Source organism: Orbicella faveolata, unplaced genomic scaffold, assembly GCF_042242905.1.
Source record: "Orbicella faveolata isolate gen_17 unplaced genomic scaffold, um_ofav_v1 contig_2, whole genome shotgun sequence".
Classification (NCBI taxonomy): domain Eukaryota; kingdom Metazoa; phylum Cnidaria; class Anthozoa; order Scleractinia; family Merulinidae; genus Orbicella; species Orbicella faveolata.
Genome location: NW_028301547.1, coordinates 19,789,592 through 19,817,452, shown reverse-complemented (window position 1 = coordinate 19,817,452; position 27,861 = coordinate 19,789,592). Strand labels below are relative to the sequence as shown.

Below are 27,861 nucleotides of genomic sequence, written 5' to 3'. Positions count from 1 at the left end.
GTGTGGGTGGTGGGTCAGTTTTTCTTCAATTATTAGTATGCAAACGAGGTGGTCAAGGAAAGTTGTCAGAGGTGATGTCTATTTGGTGGAGCTGAATGTAAACAATGCGGAAACACAGGTTACGAGGAAACCTCTTTGCTATCAGTGAACTGGAATAAACATCTCAATACGTGTAATCTTTGCTAGGTCAGGATTGCCAGCGGAAATCTTTTTTGCATTCATTGTTGTTGTTTGTATCGTCACAAGTTTGTACATCGTCTTGTTTTCTGTTCCATTTCCGTCCTTTATTACCTCATGCACGCAATATACTTACGGCCACTTGCTATGAAACTTGAGATGATTTTTTTGCTGATTCAAAGGTCTCATAAGGTGTCTCGAAAACTCAGACCTGGAAAACTCTTCTGAATTTTGCAGAATTAATCAAAGCAGAAGTATCCATAGACAATATCCGAAACCGTTATGAATCGCACCTTGTGCCTTTGTTACTTAACTTGGCTCGAATGGCTTCTAAGTATAAAATAATTTGAGATATTTGGTTTCATAAAGCAACCAAAAAAAATAATAATACGAATGCTACGTATTATTTTCGTGATCCGAGCAAAGGAATCTATCAGCGCGGTCTGTTTTTTTCCCTCCCTCCCTCTCTCGCTCTGCACATTCTGCCTATGACTTTGTATTGATGAACAGTAAACAATACGTCTTGAAGCAATCTGTGAAAAAAACATTTGTTCTTTCAGCGTTTAAATTAGTATACCAACTTTAACCATTTATTTTTGGCTAGTGTTTCTTTCTGTGTTATTATTGGTTGGTTAATACATCAGTTTACATTTAATGTAGTGGCTATTTGAATTTATAAAGAATCATTGTATAGGCAGTTGTATAAATTAACTGATCACTCTATAAATTGTATCAAAGTATGTATATTCTTGATGGCTGATGATGACATCGAGAAATGCTCCAAAAGCTGAAAAGCATGTTATTGTATTTTTAAAAATAATTATAAATAATTATTGCTATCAAGACCATTTGGTAATTTGTAATTATTACGGATTAATCAATATCTGTGCCTAAAACAAAATTGTTTTTGTCAATCATTTTAGTGACAGACAACTGGTGCATGTAGATACAGTTGTAGTATCTCTTTAGCTGAACTAATAATATGTGAAAGTACATTTTCAAATCTCAGGTCGATGGCTTAGTCTCATGTAACTTATGCATACCTTCGTTATACTTAATGAGTCACTGGGATCAGTTTGTTATTAATATTTATGATACATTTTAGACTACATACATGTATGGGCTGCTCCGCATAGAATTTGGAACACCTTGGTGTACTTTGCTTTCAATGATGGGATGTACATGGAATGTGCATTGGCCTACATGTACAAGCTATAGTAGCAAAGGCAATGTTTTAAAACTGTCCTTTAGCATGGGAGATTTTGTTATTTTTGAAATCTTAGAATTTTTCCTGTTTCCTGTGCCTTCATTGCTTAAATGCATTATTTTCATTTTCCTTTTTGTCACGTTTACAGGAAAAACATGTACACGTAGACGTTAAATGTGAAAAAAAATCTACCTCATGATTTTCCACACCACCTAATATTATATCTTAGGTTTACGATTTGCAAATAATGCAAAAACGAAGTTTTATGAGAGATATTAATGTTGACAACTGAATACCTGATATCTGTGTACGTGTACTCAAATGTCTTTATGTCACCCTCAATTATCAGTGTGACCCATTTTCAAAATGGCGGATTTTACCGCGAAAAGGTTTAAAAACATTTACACCTTGAAAAAGATACTGAATGGATATAGTTTTCTTGTGAGAGTCAGCTAAGTCATGTTGAGTTAAATAAGTGTATCTTGACCAGATAAACTAGCAGTGAAAAACAACAAACAATATCCCATGCAACCAGCTGGTTGTTACTCCTATTTTGTCAAGTTATGTTCAATGGTGGCCTCTTCATTGAATACATGTATCAATGATTGTAATGGCTCTAGAGATCATCAGTGATCACAGGGAATCTTAACACAAGCATAATACTTATCTCTTGACAGATCACTGCTGATACAAATAAGGCTTGCACAGACAACTTTGGAGGTAGTTCTGCTGCCACGGCAATGGCCTCTGGACTTATAGCCTTGATGCTAAGTGCAAAGTAAGTTGGTCATATTTGTTTGGTTTTCAAGCCATGATAATTATTTACTTTTGTTTATTAACAAATTAAATTTCTTTGTCATGCAAAAACATATATAATATATACTGGAGTAGTGAGTCTGTTATTGTTACTATTTATTATTACTATTAATATTATTATGATCTAATATTTTAAAGAGTGATATACTTGTACAACTATTTGTACAATGTTAACTTAAAATGATATCTTTACAATACATACTAAAAATATACAATGTTTAACTAGTAAACAAAAAGAATGGTAAGGAGGCCTCCAGAAACCACCATGCTTATACGAGGAACGCTTGCAGGTCGTCCTACTGTAGTAGTTCCTAGGTATACTCTAAGGCAATTAACAATAATAATTATTATTGAAGGAGGTTGAGCAAAATATTGCTATTTGTTATTGAACAGTCAATTATTTAGTGGAGTCTAATGCTGAGGCAAAGATTTGATCTGCAAGACACTGTCAGCTCCTTTTTTTTAAATGGAGCTGTATATTTTACTGTTTTTCATTATCATTCAGTGACTTTTTTTTTTTTCACAAAACAGTTTTGTCAAATGGGAGGTGTGCTCTGATTTGCCTTACAGAAGTTGCAATGCTGTATTTGCTGTTTTTCTTTTCTTGTTTTCCTTTCTTTCTGACAACCCTCGAAAATGAGTCTCCATTTTGGACACAGCAACAGCATAAGCAGAATATTAATCTTATATCATCTGCAACAAAATCACTGTCAGATGGTTATACATATGCATGAGCGGACCGTTATTTGTGGACAGTTACATGTATGTGCAGATTTTGTGCTGAGCTCCCTGCCAAACGATGCATGGAATGATAACTCCTTTTATTCAATGTCAACTCAAATTATCTGTTATTTATAATTTTTTAGCTTCCTACTGACTCTCTTCACATCTGTTATCAGCCCATGGGTATCCAAACTGCGGACAGAACTGATCTTACCCTATTATCTCTTTTACCAGACGTCCTAGGCAAATTACGAAGACTTTTAGTGTTGTATAATAACTGAAGTAATGGAAATTAAGAATAATTTACAGCTTAATTTAAGTACCTGGGCCATGAGATGGTGTCATTGCCTATAATTAAGGGCCACGTTCCAAAACAAGATAAATCTGTAAATTTACCTGTGGCACAATTAGGGTAATTAACAAGACTCTTCAATCCAATGGACACACATCACATGTCTCAGTAATGTTGCTGGCCTTTAGATGGAACTTCTGTCACATAGAATTACAGTAGTAGCATTTCTTTTTTATCTTGATAGGGGTGCTAAATCCAGTCTACAACTAAATTATCCCCTCTTCCATCCTCCTCATCAGGTAGTTAGTTGGCTAACAGATAGTTGTTGGCTCAATAGCACCCATTTATAAACCTGGGTGCAAATATAAGGGCAATGATGTTGATGTAATTGGGTAATTCCTTTCCAGTCCAGACCTTACTTGGCGAGATGTGCAGCACATCATTGTAAGAAGCACCCGTCGAGATCCTATTAAAATTACTGGTAACAGTTGGAGTCAGAATGGAGCTGGCTTCAAAGGTGGGTCTTTGTTCAACTGTTGGGGGATTAAATGGGAAGCTCTATCTAAGGAGAGCCAAGCCTAGTAAGCAATCGAAAGCAAGCAAGCAATTTTCAATGGTTTGTATGTGATTCAGCATCAGTAATAATCATGATAAAAGAATATAAAGAGCGACATTGATATAATTTGAAGACATTTTGCTAAAATGGTTGCAGCTACAAGTGTTTGTTGTTGTACATCTAACTAGTCTGAGATTGAATAAGGTTCCTCAGTGTGCTAATGTAAATGGTGTAGCCAACATCATCTGTATCGCACAGATTCCCTTCAAAGCCTGATTAATAGTAATATGCGCACATCGATGCATGCATAAGGGTAAGTTATTATAATAAAATTATACATGTAACTACAGCACACGTGCCTCCATTTTGAGTCTTTGTTTGTTGATGCAGTGAACGATTATGTTGGATTCGGTCTTATGGATGCAAGCAAGATGGTTGATGTGGCACTCAAATGGAAGAGGGTTTCAAATGCCATGGTGTGTTCCATACCAGGTCCTCGTGTAAATAGGTATGATGCAAAACTGTCATTCGATCATTATATTTTCACTGGCCATTATTTTAAATCACCTCGACATACGATACACACATGTAGCCTTTTACATTGGCAGAATGCCAGCTTACCTTTCCTCGTCTGCTGTAAAGTATGCAAAAGTCTTTGTGAAGTGACGTAACAGTTGAGTCCCATTCTCTGGAATTACCGGAAGACAATTAAGAAAAACAAAACCTCCAATCGCTGAAATTTAATCCAATAAGAACTTAAATACAATGAAATAATAATAATAATAATAACGACAACAACAACAACAACAACAACAACAAGAATAACAATGATAATGACAATGACAGTGACAGTGACAGTGACGGTGACAGTGACAATGACAATGACAATGATGATGATAATGATAATGATAATAATAATAATAAGTTTTATGTGTAGGTCGTGGAAAGTAAGATAAACATCCTGGAATTTCATCACCGCTGAGTAGCACAATCCTTGTGTTCTATTCATTTGAGGTCAAATATTCAGTCTTATCGGCTACTCAAGTATTTCAGTCGTTGAACTCTCACTGAAAGTCATCTTCCCCTTTCTCAAGCCAAGAAATAACTAAGCAATTTTGAGTTTTTTAGCTGCTTTATTGTATTGTAATATTAAACTCATCTTTCACTTATTCATGCTGAAATTGCCTTTATACACTTTTAATGACTGGCCTACAGCCATGAAACCCATTAAAGAAAAGGGTTTTCCCTTGTATTGTGCACGTGTTTATTTCCATTTGCATTGTTTCCTTTGTATTCTCTTTTGTGAATTCTTCATTGTTGAAAAAGGCAAAGGAAATATTAAAGCAAACAAACCCAAATTAAAGAATTTGCACTTTCTACTAGTACATTTCACGCCTTGCCATGGACCAACAAATATAGTAATGTTATTCCAGCCGTAGTGGGCTACTCAAAAATGTTTCTTTGAGAACGTCAACTGTGAAATGTGTTCTTAATGCCTTAAGTCTGGTTGAGTTAGGGATGATATGTATATATATATATATGTATATGTATATGTATATGTATATGTATATGTATATGTATATGTATATGTATATGTATATGTATATGTATATGTATATATATGTAAGCAGTGTAAAAATGGTGTACCAAACGATGGTAAACTATATATATATTTATTTATGTATTTGTTTATTTATCATTTGTTTGTTTGTTTCAGTCCAATCCCGTCAAAAGGAAAGTTGGAAGAAATGATTGACTTGAATAACTGGAGTGATTTCTGTGGTAACACTAATGGTGCTATTAGTTACTTAGAGCATGTCGAGGTCAGTGTTAATTTGACCTACAAACTGCGTGGCGAACTGTTGATTAAGCTTATATCACCCCAAGGAACTGTGTCCAACCTTACACACTATAGGATGTCTGACAGCTCCTTCGGAGCTAAAGATCTAAATTGGGTTCTTATGTCCTTACATCACTGGGGAGAGAATGCCGTTGGCCGATGGAGATTGACACTGGAAAACGCAAAACTGGATCATGATAACACAGGTTAGCTATGCCTATATGTTATTTTCAAGAATGAGCAGTGCATTCTTATTTTTGTGTGTGTTTGCATTGTGTGCGGCGTGAACATCACATCATATCACACATCACATTACATCACATCACATCATATATCATATATTATATCATATCATATCATATATCATATCATATATCATATCATATCATATCATATATCATCATATCATGTATCATATCATATCATATCATATCATTATATAACCATGAGTATTTTATTGGAAAATATACCACTCATAAAATTCATATGAAACCACATCTGGCACTCAGGTGGCTTATTTTCCATATCCTTACTAGTGAAGATATTGTTGACTTCACTGATAGCATGTTTGACCCTTAGACTGTACTTAGATTTGTTGGTGTATTGATCGAAACATCTTCGGATCTACCTTGAAAGTCTTCGGCAGCCTTCGGTTATCTTCGGATATCTTCAGTAATCTTCAGAAAATTTGGGAAAATGTGCGGAAACGTTCAACTGGCCTTTGGACAATTTTTGGAGAATCTTTGGAAATCTTCGGAAAGTAGTCGGACATCTTCAGAAAATCTTCAAAAACGTCGTTTTCAGTATGTTTACATAATAATCAAAATAATACATGGTTGCTTATAGATGTGGAATATCTCTTCTCGTGTTCAACTTGACATCACACTTGTTCGATGCACTCACTCGTGAGATACTGAGCTGAAGACTCGAAGAGATATTCCATATCTACGCGCGCCCCCGTATTATCCTCTGTACATTTCTTTCTAGTTGTTGTATTTTTCTTTATTTGGAGCTTAACGCTGCATTTTGTTTAAAAGGAACACTTTTCAACTGGACACTAATTTTACATGGGACAACCGACAACCCACTCGATAGTAATCCTCATGTCCCTACACCAGTCACTCTACATACAGCAGGGAAGACATCTAATGCCAAACCACCTCCACCACCAACAAAAGCAAGTAAGATTGTCATTTCTCTCTTTGTCTCTTTGGATAATTTTGTGACTAAATGCATTTTAATTATAATAAATACAACTCCGCCTTACAATATTCCAAGGGCACCTTCAATTTCTTTCCATTACAACATTTCTGCATTTTTAACTTGCCACGTTACTTTCTGCAAAAAAAATTGTTGAGTTCATGATATAGTATAGTCTGCCCTGTAAAGCCTAACGTTTGTTTTGAGTTACGCATTCAGCACAGTGAAAAAAAACTGTGAATTAAGTTAATTAGTTGTTTATTTACATAATCAGCTATGCTATTGATTTAAGAGGGAATGTCCACTGAGCCATATCGAAAATATGTGGCACATGATGAGAAATCAAAATTTTTCATATTCTTCCCAGAGATAGCCTGTTGTAAGCCTAGAGACGTGATGGGATCTTTTTCTTGAAATAGTTTCGTAAACCCGCCAAAAAATCACAAATTCGTTACCGCCACACATCTGGTCAAGAACAGGCAAAATTCAGTGACTCATACCCTATCATAAACTTCGCTCTGTTCAATCCGCATCACAATAACACTCCAGTTTCAGCCTGGGAATTTATTGTTGAGGGGTTTGCAAGTCTTTTGAGGCCAATTATACTTCTGTGGGTTGATTTTCAAGGTCACGACGAGCTGCTTGAAATCACTAAAATTTGCTTCCTCAAAATTACTAATTATGCACACTTTTTCAATAGGCAAATTCGCTACCCGGTAAAAAACCGAAACACCTAAAATTCTGACGTTTTGAAAGAGGAAATGTTAGTGTAAAACCTGGTGTAAAAATTATTTTCGGGCTTTTCGTCAGCGCTGAGTACTAACGCTCCCAAAATCGTGATAATCACAACACCACCCTGCTAGAAACGAAAACAATAAGCACGTGCCTGTGACCAGATAATCAAAAGCAACATGAAAATGTCTTCTTGCATTTGATTTCCTCGTTGTTTGGACTTAAACTATAGCAGAAAAGTCATGTTTAGCACACCTTTTGGAAGATATTACATTCAAAACTTAAGTATTGGTACATTCACAATCCTACACGATAACCATTGCGACGCGTGGAGTTTGGCAAAAGCACATCGTCTTCTTATTGACATTCAATCAATGACTCCGAGATAATCCACCACATTCCTCTCCCTTGTTCTTAAACAGCAATCCATAAAAGTAGTGAAGCCTTCCAGCATCAGTCCCTTGCTTGCTAAAGCGAAATGCTTATGTTCTGTTCTCCCCACTCATGCTGCATGCTGAAATGTAAATATCGCGTCCGATGTCGACTAATTTGTCTGTCACACAATGGTCACTTGATAGGATTTTGTCACCCGTTTCCAAAAACTGAATCGAAAGATTTTATACGACGTTCAAGGCAAACAAGTTTTATTTCAAAGCCATGAGGACACACGTCTGCGACCCTTCACACCGTAAGTGATAAGGAAAATTTTGAAAGAATCCAAACGTGACCTGTATAATATCACAGTCAGGGCACCAGAAATCGCACAAAAACTGCACGGATTGAATGGTTGTCTAACGAAAAGATATCGCACAATTCAATCATAGGTGATGCAAATAAGTCAAACAATGGAAACCATGCTTTGACTAGCGTTTATAGCAAAGATATCAGTGATGTCACCTATTATTAATATGCCAATAAGAGAACTATAGGCTGGTGAAACAAAGAGTTTTTTTGTTTAACGCTTTGAACATTTAAATAACAAAAACAATGTTTGTAAACAAATATCTTCCCTATACAGCCGCAATAACATTTAATTTTATCCCATCTGCAAGTTTCCCCTTCAACGATTTTAACAAGGGAAACAAAAAGGGTGCCCATTCACTTTAAACAAATTAACTTTCCACTACAATCGTGATTTTTTAAATGCATATTACACTTTTTGCTATAAATTTTCTTTACATTTCCCTTCATTCTTTTTACGTTATTTTGTGGTCTTATATTTCAGCGCCGGAGTTTTGCAAAAAAACCTTTCATGCAATGATTTCAAACAGAAAAAAGACTGATGTGATACAATCCAAAGGCTAGAACTACTCAGCATGCACACAATTTCTCTCAGTACATAACCTTATTTTTGTAACCTAGCGGTGTAAAGCAAGCTATCGATCACGTGCTTTGTGTCACTTGTGCAACCCGAGAAGTGATAAAACTGATAAAATTGTCACGTATCGAGTGTACAAAGAACCAAGAAATATTTCTCTTTTTACAGCGTTTCATTGTTAATAAATATATTTACGAGACGGAGACATTTCAAGACGTGAATTTAATCTTTCAGCTTTTTGAGAATATTTTTTCTCTGTAACGAGATGAATCCCAGTGGCGTGGTCTCATTTCGTATGGTACCTAATATGTAGCTCATAATGTTTTGCAGCATTTTTCAGAATTTCTCCTTTGATGGATCAAGATTAGTTTTTAGTTGTAAAGTAAAGGTAAGTCTAAATGTGAACCTAATGGCTCATCATGCCGGAGCTTATTCTGGTTTCTGTAGCATGAAGTGATTAGGGGTATTTCTACTCCCCTCTGGATGGGATGCCAGTCCATCGCAGGGTTACCCCCAGCATAACGTTTGCCGGTACCAGGAGCATATCACATGCTCCTGCTGGTACTCATTAATACACCTGGGTGGAGAGAAGCACTGTGACAGTAAAGTGTCCTGCCCAAGAACTCAACACAATGTCCCTGACCAGGGCTCAAACCCGGACCGCTCCATCCAGCTTGTGGTCACCCGCCTCCCATCGATGCTACAAAAATTGTACCAAACAAATGCCCAAACATTGGTAAGCAAGTGGCGGCCATTTTAGTGACACAAATGATTACTATTACAAAAGAATAACCCATTTAAAGCACCCTTAATTTTAGATTTATGGGTTTGTAATCCAAGAACGACTCTCGTAACCCTTTTGTAGTCGAATTGCAACCAACATGTGAGGTTTTGAGTTTTTGGTAAGTGTAAAAAAGAAGTTGGAGGCAGATTGAGGACCACCTTAAACATTTGGAAAATTTAAGGTGGCTGTGAATTCGCTCTGATAATCGTTATCGATTCTGGCGGTGAGATCAGTTCCATCATGAAACTTTTTGATATTTTCTGAAGACAAGGGGGAGTACTGGTTGACCGGAGTCGCCAACGAGTCGCTAGTAGATGAAAGGACTTGCGATGGTCTCCGTTAACTTTTAGTCCATGGGCCGAGACGAAATTCGGTACCACCTGAGGTGGCAAATGCTATCACATATCAAATTAAAGCTTATCATGAGTAGAACCCAAAAATATATGATAGCAAGTCTGTACTGGTAGCTTAAGCTGTCACGTGACCTTGAACTGGGCAATAGGCACCCCATCTGAACTAGCCCGGGGAATGCATTGAAATCTCATTGCAGACACAGGAATTCGATCTAAAGTGCCAAATTAAGGTTAATGTTGTCATTTAAGAAATAATGATTGTGAGTTAATGTAAAGAATAAACAGTATGATTTTATGATGTCACTTCCACTGAATTACAAGAAATATTCGAAAAATTAATTTCTACCCGCAAGTTTTTTTTTAATTTCATAATGAATGTGGATCTTTTCCAAAAATGATATAGGAAAATATTTTGTAGATACTCATCTAAATAATTTGTGCTGTGTCTACGATTTTTAGGTCGTGGGTACCCTGTGGTAATGAATTAAGCTTGGAACTTTCAAAGCATTTCAGGTCCAAACTCGCTGTGATGATATGACCGCCCCTCCGTATCACGAAAAATCTTTAAAAGCAATCATGCGACAATGTAAATGGGCCGTTTTTGTACCAATTCAGTTTTCGTCTTGTTCTTGCTTTTTTTCTTCTTTACTTAAGCTGCATACCAATTCGGTGGCACACCCGTGATGGAACACTCAGTTTTGCCGTGCTCCTGGTTTTGCTTGGGAGGTCATCATGGAACACAACTGTAAAACTGATGGAAGTTGTTTCTACCAGCGATGCCGGTTTGACTTTGACTTCACAATTAAGCTTCCTCAAGGCTTACCAGAGATCTCATAAGTAGGGGACGACATCCTATCTAAATGTAATGAGAGCACGACGCTCTAATCTATATCCAGTAATAAGTCAATATCACCATTATCTTCCTCTGATTGAAATGACATTTCATCGGGCTGGTTTGAGCAGTCCCCCAGACGACATAGATCACCACACTTCAATCCATTCAGGATACACTCGCACGTGTTGCTCTTGCAGACCTTCTTGCACGTGCACGCCAGAGGCTTGATCACGGCTTTAGGAGCCGGCAACCCACTCATCCATACTATATCCAGCCATTGACCGCTCTCGTCACTTTCTAGAGCCCATCCATTGCCAGCTGGACCTGGAACTTGGTTGTTGGTGAGTGCATTCTTCCAGACTGCGGTCTGGTCTTTGGCTCTCTGGCAGTGATGGTGTAGGCAGTCGCGACAAAGTGGTAGTTGATGTGATTCAGCCTCACCTTTTTTCGAGCAAAACACCACCTACCAGCACTGATTGACATCCTGATTGCTTTTCTTCATCCCGTACATAGCACACACAAACGACTCAAGCTGGACTCGAGCTACAGTTCCTCTGTAATAGACCACTGTTCCCTAAGGTTTTGAAACATGACTTGGAACTCGTTCTTGCTGCGGAGTAATTTGAGTGGCCTAGCCTTTCCGATGGCCGCAAAAGCGCTCACACTATCACAGCCCGTAAAGGCGTGAAGTCCGAGAAGTGCCTTGGAAACTTCTCGTCCAAGCACACCAGCTATCTTTCTGATGCCAACATACCTGGCTTGGTGTTGCGAAATGCATCTCTGATAAATAGGAATTGGGATTGCATGCGCAAACGAAATGCATAGTATGCGCACATCCGTTTCCTCGGATGAAATGATAACTGCCTTCGCATGCGGTGTTGCAGCATGTTTCGCGTGCAGCAGGAGACGAGTGTCGGCTTCTTCTTGTCCAGATGAGAGTTTGATTAGTTCCTGCACAATATCCGCCGTTAGTTTGTAGCATTTGGTTCCACATGTGTAGAGCTCCTTGTTGGCAAGCTTCTCTCGACTTGGGGGCTTTCTTGAGTAGTCATTAAAAAACTTAATTAAGCTGTTCTTGTTTTGGCCATGTCGCAGAAAGTTCCTGAACTTTTTTAGTTTTTGACCGGCTGTGAGACTCTGTTATGTCACCGATTCTCTTTCTCTCACTTCTTGCTCTGCAGACTTTATACTTAGCTCATTGTATACATCAAAAACTACGTCTTTGCGTCTGCCGTTTCCTCCCTCTTGTAGAACCCGTGACAGTGCGGCGTCTACGATTTGACCGAAGGTCATCTGGTCGCTGACTTTTAACTTCTGAACGAGGGCCATGCCATCAATCACGTATACAGAAGGGCTTGGTATTTCTGCCGTTGGTTGAACTAGCTTCTCCAGCTTCCTGCCAAGCTGCGCCTTGTTAGTTTTGCAGGGCAAGCCATTGCTTGTTGCCAAGGAAGATGGTAGTGGGCCAAGGGGATGCTGTAATACCTCTTGCATGTGCAATTGACGACTTTCGGTTATTATTATCATCTTCGCAAAAAGATTGTGGTCTGCACTAATGACCGTTTCTTCTCCCTTTTTCTTCTTTATTGTCTTTGCTTTCGACATACTGGTGAATGTCTTCAATGTCTGCTTCTTGAGGGTGTCACGGAACTTCACCAACGGCTTGTCAGGTTCAAGGCAATTATTCTTGAAATCTTGATATGCTGCTTCACCAGGAAGATATGCTTTGGCCAAGGCTAGGGCAATATCAGGTGAGTGAACAGCAATTGTGAAAATGCTTACCAGCGGCTGGGATTCATCAGAAAACGGATTGAGCCAGCTTTTTAATAAAAGGTCTGTCATGTCTTGTATATCTTTCTCGTCTTTCTTTATTCTAGATTTCTGTAGATCGGCATGACCATTGTTGCCTTGAGCGTAGCCTACCATTTCACGCATCTCCCGCAGAAACATCGCCCTGAACTCTGTAGTCATGTAGTATCGCTGGAGTGCACCAGGGTTCAGACTGAATCTTCTCATCCCTTCTGCCGTCTGGGTGTCTTTATTAATGGTTTCTTTTATAGTCTGATCGACCGGGATTCGGCCAAAGGCATTGTCGGGACTCATCTGAACAGAAAACCCGCCTGCTTCCATAAATTCATGAACTTAACCTGTATCTCAAGAATATCCTCGTGATGTCTCAATTCTGCAGCCCGTCTGAGTGTTCTCTATGATCCTACAGAATTCGGGCTGAGGAACGCTCTGTCATCGTCACTACAATGAATCAAGTAGTACAGCTCTCCTCTTGCACGCTTCTCTTCAATTTCTGAGTCCTCAGACATGCCTGACAGACCGTCGAACTCTTTTGAAATGTAATAGAATCCACTTCTAGTCAAGCTGTAAACACTGCTTACGTGAACCAAGCAAGATGGCGGCTACCCTAGAACAAGTCTTCTCGGGCATACCCTAGTACCAGTCTTCCCGGCCATACCACTACGGGAGAAATTATTAAAACAAAAATGCCAACAGTTTTGGTGTGAAAATATGCTTCATTTTCATCATTTTTTCAAGACACCAACTTAACTACCTTTCTTTTTTACCGAAAAAAATAGGGTAAAGATAAATAGTGGAAACGCTACGGAGGAATTTTCCACAGGATACTCAACTTAAACCATTCCCGTCCAGAAGTTATTCTAGACTTAAAATTCAATTAATGAAAGTAAAAAGCTACTTAGTACATATTGTGAGGAATTTTTTTTTTTAATTTTTGTCTCTCTGCATAAAGTAGATCTTTTAGTTACATGTATATGTAATGGAAGAGTTTTACCACGGTAGCGCGACACATGTCACGCTTCGTACCTGCAAAAAACTCACATTGTTTTCGCAAAGGAAAAACTCTAACGGGAAATAAACTTGCTGTATATCTTGATTTTCAATTTTATTTCACTTTCATTAATAACAAACAAGTCTGGGGTGGTAAAAAAATGAGATTTCTCAGTGAGCAAAAAATAGGCCCTCGATTCTCATTATGCTACATTCAAGGTCACGTGACAGCCTTAAGCTACCAGTACAGACTTGCTATCATATATTTTTGAATTGTACTCATGGTAAGCTTTCATTTGATATATGATAGCCTTTGCCACCTCGGGTGTTACCGATCCGCCATTTTTAGCCACTTGGCTCATGGACTATTTGGTCGAGATCAATATTTACAAGCAAGTCCGCAGACGTTTTTCTCCCTTTGGCCACCCATCGGCAGCCAACGCAAATTGATCGCACGTCATTCGTTACAGGACTGCAGCTAGCGTCCACTAGCAAGTAAACGTGAAGTCCGCTCGCCCTTTCAATGCATGTCTGTATGCAAGTTCAACTTTTAACTACTTGGGACAACTTTCCCCTAAAATTGCCAAGGCGTTGCGCTTCTGTAGCTCGCTACTATTTTCTGACAGTAATAAACTTGCCAGGAACTTCATTGATAGTTATAAATATTGTGATTATATAACAAAATAGGTACATATCGTGACAGTATATAAGATACATCATTCGGCATTGATCTCTGTCATGAAATAGTTAGATACAAGACGTCACACAACTCCAAAATCCCCTTCCCAGGGGAAGAAAATCGATACCCATTTTTTTTTTCAGTAAGCGGCTCTAATATATGACCGCTGCAAACCAGAAAATGGCCCCATCTGCGTAAACATTTGAGAAGGGCTACAAATTTGCCAATGCTAATGCGGAAATAATCGGTTCCCTGTAAACAAAATACTCAATGCCAAGCCAGAGTGAAAAACAACCCTATTTCAGACCAATGTGGTCAAAATCTTCACCTTTTTCAAGACATAAACCGCTCAAAAACAAAACCCTCTGGGGCTGCTCATACCTCTAATAGCCCATAGAGTTGAGTAATCTCAAACCCTCCCCCTCCCGAGCCCAAAACACATAAAAACGCAGTTTCTCTGCCAGGGAAATTTCCGCGCGATAGTTTGCGGGTCACGTTTGGATCCTTTTGGCCTTAAACTAAAATAAAAAATTGTTTGTTTTGAATGTCTTTCATTCCTTATTCTTTTTATAAATGTTTGGCAATGCATGGCAAAATCCTGTCAAGTGACCATTGTGTGACAGACAAATGAAGTCGACATCGGACGCCATATTTACATTTTAGCATGCAGCATGAGTGAGAAGAGCAGCACATAAATATTTCCCTTTCGAAAGCAAGGGACCGACGCTGGAAGGCTTCACTACTTTTATGGATTACTGTTTAAGAACAAGGGAGAGGAATGTGGTGGATTATTTTGGAGTCATTGATTAAATGTTAATAAGATGATGATGTACTTTTGCCGAGCTCCACGTGTCGCAATAGTTATTCTGAATACACCAGTACATTCAAATATCAAAATATTTGAATGTAATATCTTACAGAAGGCGAGTTAAACATGACTTTCTTTTCTGCCATAGTTAAAGTCCAAACACTGAGGAAATCAGATGCAAGAAGACATTTTCACGTTCCTTTTGATTATCTGTTCTCAGGCACTTACCTACTGTTTTCGTTTCTAGCAGGTTGGTGTTGTGATTATCACGATTTTGAGAGTATTAGTACTCAGCGCTGATGAAAAGCCCGAAAATATATTTTTTTTACCAGGTTTTACACTGACATTTCTTCTTTCGAAATGCCAGAATTTTAGGTGTTTCGGTGTTTTACCGGGTAGTAAATTTGCCGATTGAAAAAGAATGCATAATTAAGAATTTTGAGGCAGCGAATTTTAGTGATTTTAAGCAGCTCATCGTGACCTTGAACATTAACCCACAGAACCATAATTGGCCTCAAAAGACTTGTTAACCCCTTAACAATAAGTTTCCAGGCTCAAACGGGAGTGTTATTATGATGCGGATTGAGCAGAGCAAAGTTTATGATAGGGTATGAGTCACTAAATTTTGCGTGTTTTTGACCAGGCATGGGACCGTAACGAATTTGTAATTTTTTGGCGGGTTTAAAACTCTCTCTCAAGAAAAAACTCCCACACATTTCTAGGCTTACCATAGGCTATCTCTGGGAGGAATATAAAAATTTTCCATTTTTCATCATGTGCCACGACTGGCTCCACGTTGGTGGACATTCCTTCTTAATATGTAAATTAACTAAGATCTTATGGGTGAATATCTATTATACAGGCCTCAATTAAAACCAGCTTTTACTCAATTGCGCACGCCTCTATAAATAAAGAAGCAAAAGAAAGGATTCAAATTCAATGAGATGCAAATGTGTGGCCCGGTATTTTACAATCTATCCTAGATCTTGCCTTCGAAATACTTATCCACCGATTCCAAACAATATTCAACCGGATAAAGATTGACCTATCTGTCGCGACTAGATCTAATCAACAAATGCAGTCAACCTACAGCCAATAAAGTATAGCTGTTCCCACGGTTAACATCCCAAAGCCAAGGCGATTCAAAGTCGTGTTCGTGAACATATAAAATAAATTTACTATAAACCACGAGCTAGTCTTTAGATATCCACTTTACGATGCTCAGACTTGCTCAGACTACAACGAAAACCACGAGGTGCGCGATAGTCTTTGCGCCTATGACGTATGATTTCATTTAAAATGGCGCAGAAAATGCAGGCGGTCAACGAAGAATGTCAAAAACCACAGGACACCCAAGATTATGAGCTGCGTTCTGCGAACGCAGTAGCTGGTTTTCACATGACGTCACAAAAATTCGAACTACAAAACTATTGATCTTCCTGAGATTTTACTTTAATGATGTATAAGAGCAGCTAAAAACTAATATTCACACAAATTTTCGCTCCGAATGGGTTCTTGGTTTTGTGATACAATACGCTTGAATTTCTAAGCTTTTGCGTAACGCGGCATTTACATGACGGCCTAGAGAGCTATTATGATTGTTAAAAAAGTGACTTATTTCGGGGAACTTGGCTATCTGAACAGTTTATGTCTTAGAAAAAGTATTATTTTAGTGTTTTAGAGTTCCTCGAGGGATAAATTCACGCTTTTGTAGCAAAACTCAATGACAGGTGTTTCTGTTGGTTTCCGGCCGCCATGTTGGTGCCCATACGGATGGGCACCAGCATGGCGTCTCCATACAAATCTCTCTATATTTGAGTAACAAATTTCTCCGCATATCTCGCATAAGAAAAATTGCTGTGACCAAAATTTTGGCGAGAGTCTTTGCATATTTACCTTCTTTCACTTCCCAGAGTCTGAACTTAATCTATTGACCCGTTTTGATTTTCATTTTGATCTATTTTGAATTGCGTGACACTGAAAACCAGCAATTAAAAACAATGTTTAGGAATATAATAAGAAGCTTCGTAGCATTCTGTGCGCCTGGACAATTTTCATGTGAAATAACGTCAATTTGAAGTCTAGGAAGGTGCTACATCATATGAAAATAACATTTGCTATAAGATGTTTATTGTCCACAAACCTGGTATGATGGCGTCAACAGTCACATGACATTTCTTTAAAAGTACTTTTATCTCTCTATTACGACAGGCATTGTGCAATTGGAAAGCACTTCGCATTTTTCATTGGGTAATGATGAGTGTTTTGAAAATGGCAAGGCAACTTCTGCTATCTCACAATTAAAGGGGCTTTTCGTAAAAGCGAGTAGCCCGTTAATTCGAGGGCCATGTATGTGTCTTAACGTAGTTGAAAGTTGGTTGTTGGAAACAAAATCTTGGTTGTTGGTTATTTATTTATTTATTTATTTATTTATTTATTTAATTTTCTATGTTACCTTAAGGGTGTGTGGTCACGGGATTAGGACGGGGAGACGTTTTTAATAAACTGCCAAAAAATCTGGTATCTGTCGAATACGAGATTTTTTAAATCAATTTTTGAATAAAAGCTTGCCACCGGTTCTTTTGCATGGATAGGGGTTGAAGACGCGGAGGTAATAGTTCTAAATGATTTTCGCTGGCAGTTAAAGATCATCGCCTAGGCGGATCTTCGTCAGGCTCTAGAAGGTGACATTGTTCATTTACCAGCCCCGAAAAATGTATGCAGTAGGGATATAGAACTTTGTCAAGATACCCCGTTCTTTGCGACATCAGATGCGCCACTTGTTTTGGTGAAAGCCGGCTCCGTCGACCACGGAAATGATGAATTCTCGATGGGCTTTTTTTCACTTTTGGAAGCAAATCCCACAAGCCGAGCAGCAGGAATTACCTCCCTGTGAAAACACTGTTAGAGATCAGAGTAATTGATGTAAATGCCGTGTAATTTGTATGATGCGTGACTTTCAATCGTTGCGTTACATTTCAATAATTGTTACAGTTCTCACCTGTAGTTCTCGCCCTTACAAAATAATTTGTAGATGCTTCCGTTGTACGCAAGAGCAGAAAATATGCCTTTCAGTAGTGTCTGTCATATTTTCATTGTAAAGGGCATGTTTTAGTTAAGAGGTTTGCATAACTACACTATTCCTTCAACAGCTCTAGGCTTAAACGAATTTATGAAAGGACTTTTAACTAAATTTGCTTCGCTGCTTAACGTTAGAACTGTTGCAAGTAGCTTACTGCCCTTACCATATACACACCTACAACCACAGTGCATTTAGGAACAAACATTAATTACCGTTTTAACACAGCCTGGTGATAAGTAGTCAGTTTTTATAGTGAAGAAATTTTCACTTTAGTAGCCGAAAACTGAACGCGAGTATTGTGAACTGAACACTTGAACATCACGACTCGGTGTAACGCAATCTATTGAGTGGAAATGTTGTGTATCATTCCGCCAAATATCTCACACTACTTTGAGAAGTACCATTCCGAGGTTATGATGGACATTTCTTCACTCCTCAAAAAGCTAGGAGTACTTTCCCACCGGGAGAGATTTTCAGACAATGGAGGACAGATGTCCTTGGGACAGTTCCAGGAATCCTTTCAAATTGGTTCGTTTTACTCTCGCCATCATTATTATGACCCTGGATCCACCTTAACCCCATCTTCCCTCCCCGAGGCAATGTTGGAAAACTCTTAGCGAAGATTGACACTTATTTTCCTTGGCTAATGTCCGTCCAACGCTCCCAGTTCAGGATTGTTTGCGGGGGAAAGGGGGGAATTGGAATGAATTTTGGTCGTATCGCGTTCACTGTCCCAACACTTTCAGCCCGCATTGTAGGTCATAATTAGGAGTAAGCGAACACTCAACATGTTACCGTTATGTCAATTAGCGACCGGAAGCCACGCAAATAAATTTCATCTGCGCTAGGAAATCACAGACAGTTCTGATTGTTAGCTGGGCCGAGAACGCTGAAAATTGATAAAACAAGGAAATGCTACTCACGATCAGCGCTTGACCTGATGTTCTTCACCCCGTTCGTAGCCATGTTTTACTCGCAAATAGCAATGTCCCGGATGTTCTTGAATTTCATCAAGCGGGAAATGCCATATCCGACACATGGTTGCTTTATTATCAAATTCCATGACACAAAACGTACTTTGAGCAATGTCTAGCGGAACAGTTTCTTCCTCAGAGGCTACATGGACGTTAAGAATTTGTTTGTGTTCCAAACAGGTTCTACTCCATTTCTCTCTTCTGTTTTTTTGTTTATTCACGCCACTTATCGAGTTAGACTGCGTTAGCTCATAGTAAGACTAAGACTTCTCCGAACAGAAATACGCTGATAACGTTTTTTAAGTCTCACCTGTAATTAGGTGCCACGGAGGTCACGTGATAATACAAATGATTCGCGATTTTTGATTACCTGGCCGTATTGTTGCTTGAATTCAACTTGTGGAAGGTTGTTTTTACAAATTTTATCGGAGGGAGGAAAGCAGATGAACCATTTCCCTTTGCTTGAAGCGTTTTGTTGCCTACGTGTGTGGAAAAGTTGAGATTAGCAGCTAAAAGATGTGCCGTCAGATACAAAGCTGGACGTGACGTGGTGACTAACATCTTGAGCGACGACACAAGCATACTGGTGGAATTCCGAAGAAGAAATTAGATTGGATTTATTTTCGATGCCGTTTTTTCTAAAAAAACAAACAACAACAACAAAAAAAACAGGTCACTTTACTCATCGTTAGTACGGTGTCAACCAGAAAATAAAGGTTGTTACAACCGAGAGAGGCTAAGCAAAACCAAGCTGAATCTTTGAAGAATTGCTGGAGATGATTTGATATTTTAAATATAACGCTGTTTTCAGGATTCAGGTGGGACAATTACTTTATATTTAATTGAACGTTGTAGTGTTTTGAGCAAGTTAATTTATTTTTAGCTCTAAAATATTTTTCAAATCTCACTATGTGTCGAGTTATTGTAAGTTCACGATTTAGAGTAAAGTCAGGAATTAGATTGAATTCGGGAGTTGCACAATTCAGCAACATTCAGATTAACACGATCAGACAAACGGACTGCCGTTTTTGTGTGTTTGTTTTTTTTCGTGTTTGGGGTGTCTTGAGAGGTACATCTCGTTTCTAGTTTCAGTACCAAATCAGAGCGCACGAAAATAAACTAAATAAAAAATAATTCGTAAGTTATGAGAAAGTGAATTTCATAACTGTGAAGTAGCAATGGGCGTGAGCAAAGAAATGCTCTTACGTGATTCACAATCTTGCTTGAATTTGCGACGGTGGTGAATTCTCTCTCACAGAATTATTTCAATTAATAGTCGGATCAAAGTTGTAAGCTGAGGTGGTAAGACCGAAGGGTGATATGTCTTACGAACGATTGTAATAAAATGAGCAGTTGCTCACCCATGCGGAAACTGAAGTAAGTCTGAGTAGAGGTAGGTTGGGGTGCGGTGGGGGTGGGTAGCGGGGGGTTATCATCCTAGCGACTGCAAAACTAATAACTACTCATACCACCTCTCGGTTTTGCCACGTAAGCTTAAGATAATGTTGGTTAAAATAGCTGTTTATACACTAAATTTTGTGCTTTTATGGATACTTCACAACCGCGAAGGTTACTTCTTAGTCTTCTCTTGTTCAGCTCGCATATTATTTTTTTAGTCATTATTTAAGATGTGAATCTTCAAAATAGGTCCATTTTTACGTCTTTAGCCGAGTTGCCCAAATCAAAAGACGATTATCGCTAATCCGGGATTTAAAGTTGATCATGGAGTTCAAATACTAATGAAGTGAAGGTGAAGGAAAATTCAAAGTCCAAACTGCAAGGCAAACCCTTTATTTATTAGATCCTTGTGAAACGTCGAGCTTTTCATAACGAGAATCGGATGAAGATAAGCAGAAATAAGCATTGTTTACTAGTTGCATTTTTTTTTATTTTCGACTCATGCTGGTGAAGTTTGACGTTTGGACTGGGCCTGTGTTTAATAGGCTGGCTGAGAGCAGTTTCTAGCTCTTTCCATCAAGTATACGTTCGTGAATCAATACTTTCCATTTATAAGTAAACAAGATGAGTTCATCCTGTATATATAAAGGTTACCATAGCAACTATATAACCTGTTTTGCCACTAAAAAAACACCTTTAACTTATCTTCAAATGCTTACAATTCAAAAACGTGAAGGGTGTTCCTCTTATGCCATGAGGATGACCAACGTTTGAACAGTTGCGTAAAACCAACACAGTAGCATCACTTAGTACAGAGTGGTACTAATATCGGACCTTCAAAGTGTAACTCCTGAACAGTGCTGCAAACTTGTGCCAGCTTCCTACTCCTTTGTTCACGCTGATGTCGGACTGATTGAGTTGTGGTTTACAATCAGAATATTCAGTATGTTCCACCCAAGGGTAAATGAAGGAATTCATTATTGCAAATTTGATTGCATTGCACTTTTTAGTAATCTGCTTTTCAAATGAGTTGTCTAAAATTCTGAAAAAAAAAATGATAATCTAGTACGCGAGGTATTATTGGATTGATGAACCAAAAGTTTGTAGCGAACCTTTTACGGAAGAAGTGAAGTAAACCTATCTTTTCCTTCTCGAAGGCTCTAGCTGGAAAAAGTTCAGAGGAAGGCAGTTCCTGACAACTCAAAGCAGCTCTTTCTCGCTATCTCTGTTTTCACAAGTGTCTTGATTCTTAGTGTTGTTTTATATTGTAAACTATTCATTTGAAAAACAGATTATTGGAACGAGTAACAAAATCTTATTTGCAATAAAGAGATTATCCTTTGGCGTAACGCGCTGAGTATTCCGACGGCAAACTTAATGTTACAAGTTAGCCAAAAATCCCATTCATGCGCGCGCACAGTTCTTCGAACAGTGCACTTAGCCCTGCAGAGTTTGGCTGCGTAAAGCTAATCCAGAACTAGGACTGTGTCAAACGTCGATTTTCACAAAGGGCGAACCAGCATACGATCCGTCTCAAGGAAGCGTTATTCAAAACGGGTTTTGTCCTCCATATTCGACTTTGACTTTACTTAAACTTTTATATAGGTGGTGGAAAACGTTTTAAGCCCAGAAATGATGATCCTTTGTTGCTCTTTGGTTCCGTTCAAGATTTGAACGTTGACGATCTCAGAACCGAAGGCGACGACTTTTCTGAGTCGTTGTGACAGGCCGCACTGTTGAATGTTTAAGCTTTCAATAATAAACCAAATGTTTCCCACGTCCGCTGTTATTGCGGGTCTCACGCCATTTTCCTAAACCTTGTTATGCCGTCAGGTCTCGTTATTGCGCCAACCGATGTGAATACTGCCTCTGGTTAGTTAACGCAAGTATTTGATGATGGCTAAACAGGTTTACTCTTTAGTTTGCGTTACGACGTCATTTGTGATATTTCTCAGATAATTGCTCAAACGTTTTGCCGTGGAATGCAGATCATTTGTCGACTTGTCATTACACGTTTTTCCTGTTTTCGTTTAGGTGATGGTTTGTCAGATGCAGGTAAAGCAGGAGCTGGAGTGGCGGCAGGGGCGGCAGCGGCGTCAGCCGTGGGAGGAGGCTTATTAGCTAAACATGTATACAAGAAAAGGAAAAGGTAAGCACTGTAATCGTTGCCATTGGTCCAAACAAACTTCTTAGCGGAGTGGTCCTAAAGCTTTTCATCGATGAGCTTTTTCTATTTTTTTTGTCTGCCATTTATGCACTGAGGCTTACTCGAGCTGACTGCCACACAACTTCCAGGGCTTACCCTGGCCTTGAAAACGTTATGTAGTGACCAGAAAATCACTAGGACTACCCCTCTCTTCCTTGGATCGGATGCTAGAAAGTTACTCGCCGGAATTTTGCTGGATTAGTTAACTAATACCTTTCCGTTACCCCCTTTTACCTTTGGGTGGTACTGTAAGAAAACAACAATGTGGTAGAGACCAGAACTTTCGTATTGTTGAAGAACGTTTTTGGGGTCCGCCCCTGTCACAGCAATAGTCATTTTCCGTGCACATGTTTAAATCACCGCGTGATACTGCTTTGTCATGCCGTGGGAGGTGGTTTTCGCTTTTGAGGCAATATTCAACATCTTAAAGTGTGACGATTTAAATGAGTTATTGAGAAGTACTGTACTGTGTTAAAATGTTTGAAATAAGTCCTTAGCAAAAGTTTTAAGGATCATCCATGCTTCAGGTAAAACATAGCCTGTTCCAGGCTCTCGGTAGTTGGGGACGAGCGAAAGAAAGCGCGAGCGAGAGAAACAACGAGGGAGAACAAAGGCGAGGAAGGGAAGGGAGGGGAGAGAGCGTGTAGGAATATCTTTAACGACCCTCTTCCGTCCACCTTTCGTTTAATGAGGTGTCGATAAGTAAAAATGTCAACTTGTCAATTAGCTGGAAATATACTCCAATTGCCTTCATGTTTTGTATCGGGCCTCCACGACTCCTGCCGTTCGTGACATTTGTACATGTGCGGTTTTCTTTTCGGTCTCTCGACCTTTCTTTGCTTCACTCGTGTTTCTGAAGGGCACTTTATGCTGTGTTATTGGGAGTAATTTTAAGTAGAGTCGAGCCGTTAGATTGTGCTATAGCTAATTTTTAGAGGTCATAGGTCTGCCCGCTGTTATCTGTATGTCGCTTCGCCGAGTTTGATACCTCTGTAATTTGCCCGGGGGAGTACTCCCTTATATGGGCTATCTAGGTATGTGCGGCCCCAAAGGGTATGGTTTTTCAGCCGTTTTGGTCATAAATAGGGTATCAATTTTAGCTGATTTTGGCCATTTTTGTCATAAATAGGGTATGTTTTTTGCACTCTAGCCTTGATATGGGTATGTTTTTTAAGAAGAAGCCACTTTTTCATCATTATCGAAAAGAAAATCAACAAAAGCCCTTCGCAAATTATGTTTACGGTAATTTAACATTGGGCTGAACTAGGGATCTTATTATAACGCACGTCAGAAACAGGGTTTTGATTTAAGAATCAGGTCATAAATAGTGTTTCGAATTTTTGGTGAGGTCATAAATAGGGTAGGGAATATCGCAGATTTTGGTCTTAAATACGGTAAGGGTTTTGGGAAGCGGGCCGCACACCCCCACCCAATTTTTTTGGGAGTACTCCCCTCCCGGGTAATTTGCTATGTGCTTAGCTTAAGGATTGTCTCTAAGTCGAGGGAAAAAATATGAAATTTTCCGTGAACATGTTGCTTCCTTGCATTCTATATTGTGACGCCGGGCCCAGTTATTTAATTAGAACTGTTTGCAAGTACAGTGTGGAGCTTCTTATCACGGATATCATTTTTAGCTTTATTTGTCCTCGTCTAATTATTCTTCGGAGACGCCGTAGCTTTACTTCGAGAAAGCAATACGTTTGTCTAGAGAATTTCTTATATTTCTTGCATCAATTAGATCGAGCTTATATCTCTCGAGCTTGATGTGTAGGTTTATTCGTCCTTTGTTCGTTCCGGCTCCACATGATTCAAATGTGTAGCTGTTTACGCGAAAGTCTGTTGACTGTTTTGCGTGTTGTATATGCCATTGTTAGCTACTGTTTGGCTTCGTTCACATTTCTGATTTAATGGCAGCCTTGGCCAGTCGTGGAAAGAGCTTAAAAATTAAACTTTTTCCAGAACCGGTTGGGAGAATCGTGAAAACCTCTTTCCTACGAGTTAGATTTACTAGGCAGATTTCTTGCTCCTTCCGTAGAGCTTGAATATCAGGGAAGTCCGCGTCCAAGATTAAACACAATTCGGCCAGACCGCGCTCGCCATCTGATTGGCAATAAATGAGGGAACCGACGGAGTGATGAAAGTACTATCAAAATCAACCAATCAGAGGGTATAGCAGCTCCTGCTATACCAGAAGAGGGTCGTTAAAGAAATTCTTACAGGCTCTCTCGCCGTTCCTCGCCTTAGACTTTGCTCGTTTTTTTCTTTCGCCCTCTTTTTTTCGCTCATCCCCAACTACCGAGAGCCTGGAACAGGCTAGGTAAAAAATGATAGAAAATGTGATATTTTGAACTTTTATATTTCAGTCGTAACCAGACCAAGGATAGGCAAGCAGTGCAGGGAGAAGGACACTCGCACGAGGAATCTGTTCAAGTATAGGAAAAATATGGCGCTATTTGAGAAACGTTTGACAGAAAGATTGTTGTATAATTAATTATGCAACATATAACAGGTTTTCAAACAGAGAGAGAGCTGAAAATTCGTTGCCCAGCATAATTTTATTTGTTTGTTTTTTGTTCTTTTTTACGATCTTCGGGGTCTTTTAAAGTATGATGAAACACTGCCTAAAATGTATATCTTCTCAATGGAAGTTAAAACAAAGGGGAAAATGGTGAAAGAAAATTGTTGAAATCTTTACCAATAGGACTTTATCACTGTATTTTTAGATTTTGACTTAGGCACCTTTAGAGAGATTACCTTGAACTTCGTAACAACGCCACGTTTGAAAGTCTTGTCGTGATAAAAAAGCAAGGATATAACTGCGCAAAATCTGCGTATTTCTTATTCACGTTTTGCATAGCTATATCTTCCCTATTATACCGTGACAAAGGTCAGTTATTAAGATGAGATATTCTCAAACTCATTAATAATTCATCAAGTTAAAACAAAGAAAATCACAACCGTGAAGGAGGTTTGGATACCCGAAGGTGGGAAGTAACCTTAAATGAATCGAGGGTACCCCGGATAAGCGAGTTACCCGGCTAACTGAGCTACCCTAAATAGGCAACTTTTCATACGTTTCTTTAGAAAAGCACGTTGAAACGTTTAGATGCCAGACAGGGTGAAACGCACCTTCCCGGGGCACCTTGTCTATTTGCAAAATAATAGCTCTACACTGAAAAGCGGCGCCATCTTTATAGTCCTCTGACTATCCCGCTTAGTTGAGTTCGGTGTAAGGACGGGATATGTTTCAACCCTCCTAGCCTCCTAGGATTTTATTGGATTATACTGCGCCACATGGCCTAGTTGTTAAATTATAACGAGGCACAATGTTTATGGGGAATTCGTTTGTAGTTCTGTTGTCGTTATTACTCTCAACCCTCGTGGTTTAAGTTGTTTTACTATCAAGGCATGTGCCGTGTTATACTGTCTTTGTACTCAAGTACTTTCAAACGCCTGTGGTGTTCGTTACCAGCAAGATTCGCTTCTCTAGCCCTATATTTACTAAAAGAAATGCCTCTGGCCATTTTAGCAAAAGAATATTAACGATGATTTATAGGCTGGTAATACCAGCATAAAATGAACCATTTAAAACATTGTAAATACCAATTCAAGCAAGGAGATGATATTGTCATTGTTAACTGCATGTAAAGTATCCCCTAAGTATCCCCTATTGTACAAGGTGATGGTTCAAAACCATATTCTTCAAGATTAACTTATTACTTATCGAGATTAAGTTATTACTACTAGGAGTTTCAGTGTGAAAGTGGGTGCTGGCGTCAGAGCTTGAAGGAAATACTGATAATACGATTTGAAATAAACGGTGTAATGGGGTTGGCGTAGCTTTTTAAAAGGGAATTACGATTTTTCCAACAAGTTTAGTTTTTAAGGGCTTTTGTGAAACAACAACAGAACCCCCCAATTTTTTTCTTGAGTTAAGAAAAGAACGTAACACATGCCAGAACTTGGTTTAAGAGACCCAGGAAACCTTTAGTAGATGTATTTCCACAAGTATTCTTTTTAAAAATTAGCCTTTATGCTTAAAAATTACCAGTAAAAGTGAAAATGAGACGTTTTAATAGCATGAATTTGTGGGTTTACCGAAACTGGAGCCGTCGCGCAACGTGTCATCAAAGGTCATATCAAATCGCATTAAAGGAAGGAAATCAAAATCCACAGAACAATATGATTGCAAGCTTTTCTTTCGCCTCAACGGGCAAATGTAACTCAGTGGTCGAATTATTTACCTCAACGGGCAGAGATTATGACTCAACGATCAAATTTAACGCCTCAACGGGCGAAGAATACTGTGAATGATTTGCCTGTGGTACTGAAATCGCTTTCGACACAAAGCAGGTTGGCTTCTCACCTTCCTCTCTTTTCTCCCGTAACCAGCAAGCTACAGTCGGCAGTTAACTCCGAATGGAAGCATTTTTTAATAACACTTCACTGCTGCTGAATGTACCGAGAAAAACAATGATCTCCATGGAGTAGGACTTGATCGATATCTTGGCACCTCCATTCGCGAATCGACAAAAATTGCTCACATAATAGAGCAGCCAAACAAAAATCTCTTGTCTTCCTCGAGAGTCATCACTAAACCGTTCATGACCTTGATGAATACTTCCACAAGCAATTAAAGACAGCTATATTTCACCTCGTTCATCGTGTCCTTGATTTCTAGCAGAGCGGGACGGCTGTACACAGCTACTGCTCGAAATCGATTGATATTTCCACGTGCATCCACAAGCACCCCGGAATGCCCGGATATAAAAAACGCATTCCACTGCGCATGTCTCCAATCCTACATCCGACAAATTTTGGCTTTTTCTCGCTAATGCAAAGAATAGGCTGCTGCCTCGCTAGGGCTCGCCAGCAATTACTTGTTAGGATTAACTTATGTTATTTCTAATACCGTGTTATGTTGTTGTTACTCTTTTGAACCATGAAATGGGCAGACGTGTAACTTATTGTGTTGTACACTGAGTTGTATTATTCCAGAAGTATGTCTATAATGTTGCAAAATTTTTTAGTAAATGTTGTAAAAAAAATAATAATAAAGAAAGAAATCGTTAAAATGTGTAA

The 27,861-nt window shown here is 38.9% G+C and overlaps 1 protein-coding gene across 1 annotated transcript in view; it reads left to right on the top strand.

Annotated features, from left to right (window-relative positions):
• LOC149112337 (furin-like protease 1, isoforms 1/1-X/2) overlaps nucleotides 1-27,861 on the top strand; it is a 67,739-nt gene extending 39,878 nt beyond the window's left edge. The window contains exons 9-15 of the mRNA XM_089290162.1: nucleotides 2,062-2,162; nucleotides 3,623-3,732; nucleotides 4,162-4,279; nucleotides 5,489-5,817; nucleotides 6,649-6,792; nucleotides 22,608-22,722; nucleotides 25,143-27,861. Coding sequence (XP_089146288.1) covers nucleotides 2,062-2,162; nucleotides 3,623-3,732; nucleotides 4,162-4,279; nucleotides 5,489-5,817; nucleotides 6,649-6,792; nucleotides 22,608-22,722; nucleotides 25,143-25,215 — 990 coding nt within the window. The 3' untranslated portion in view covers nucleotides 25,216-27,861. The remainder of the gene's footprint in view (nucleotides 1-2,061; nucleotides 2,163-3,622; nucleotides 3,733-4,161; nucleotides 4,280-5,488; nucleotides 5,818-6,648; nucleotides 6,793-22,607; nucleotides 22,723-25,142) is intronic.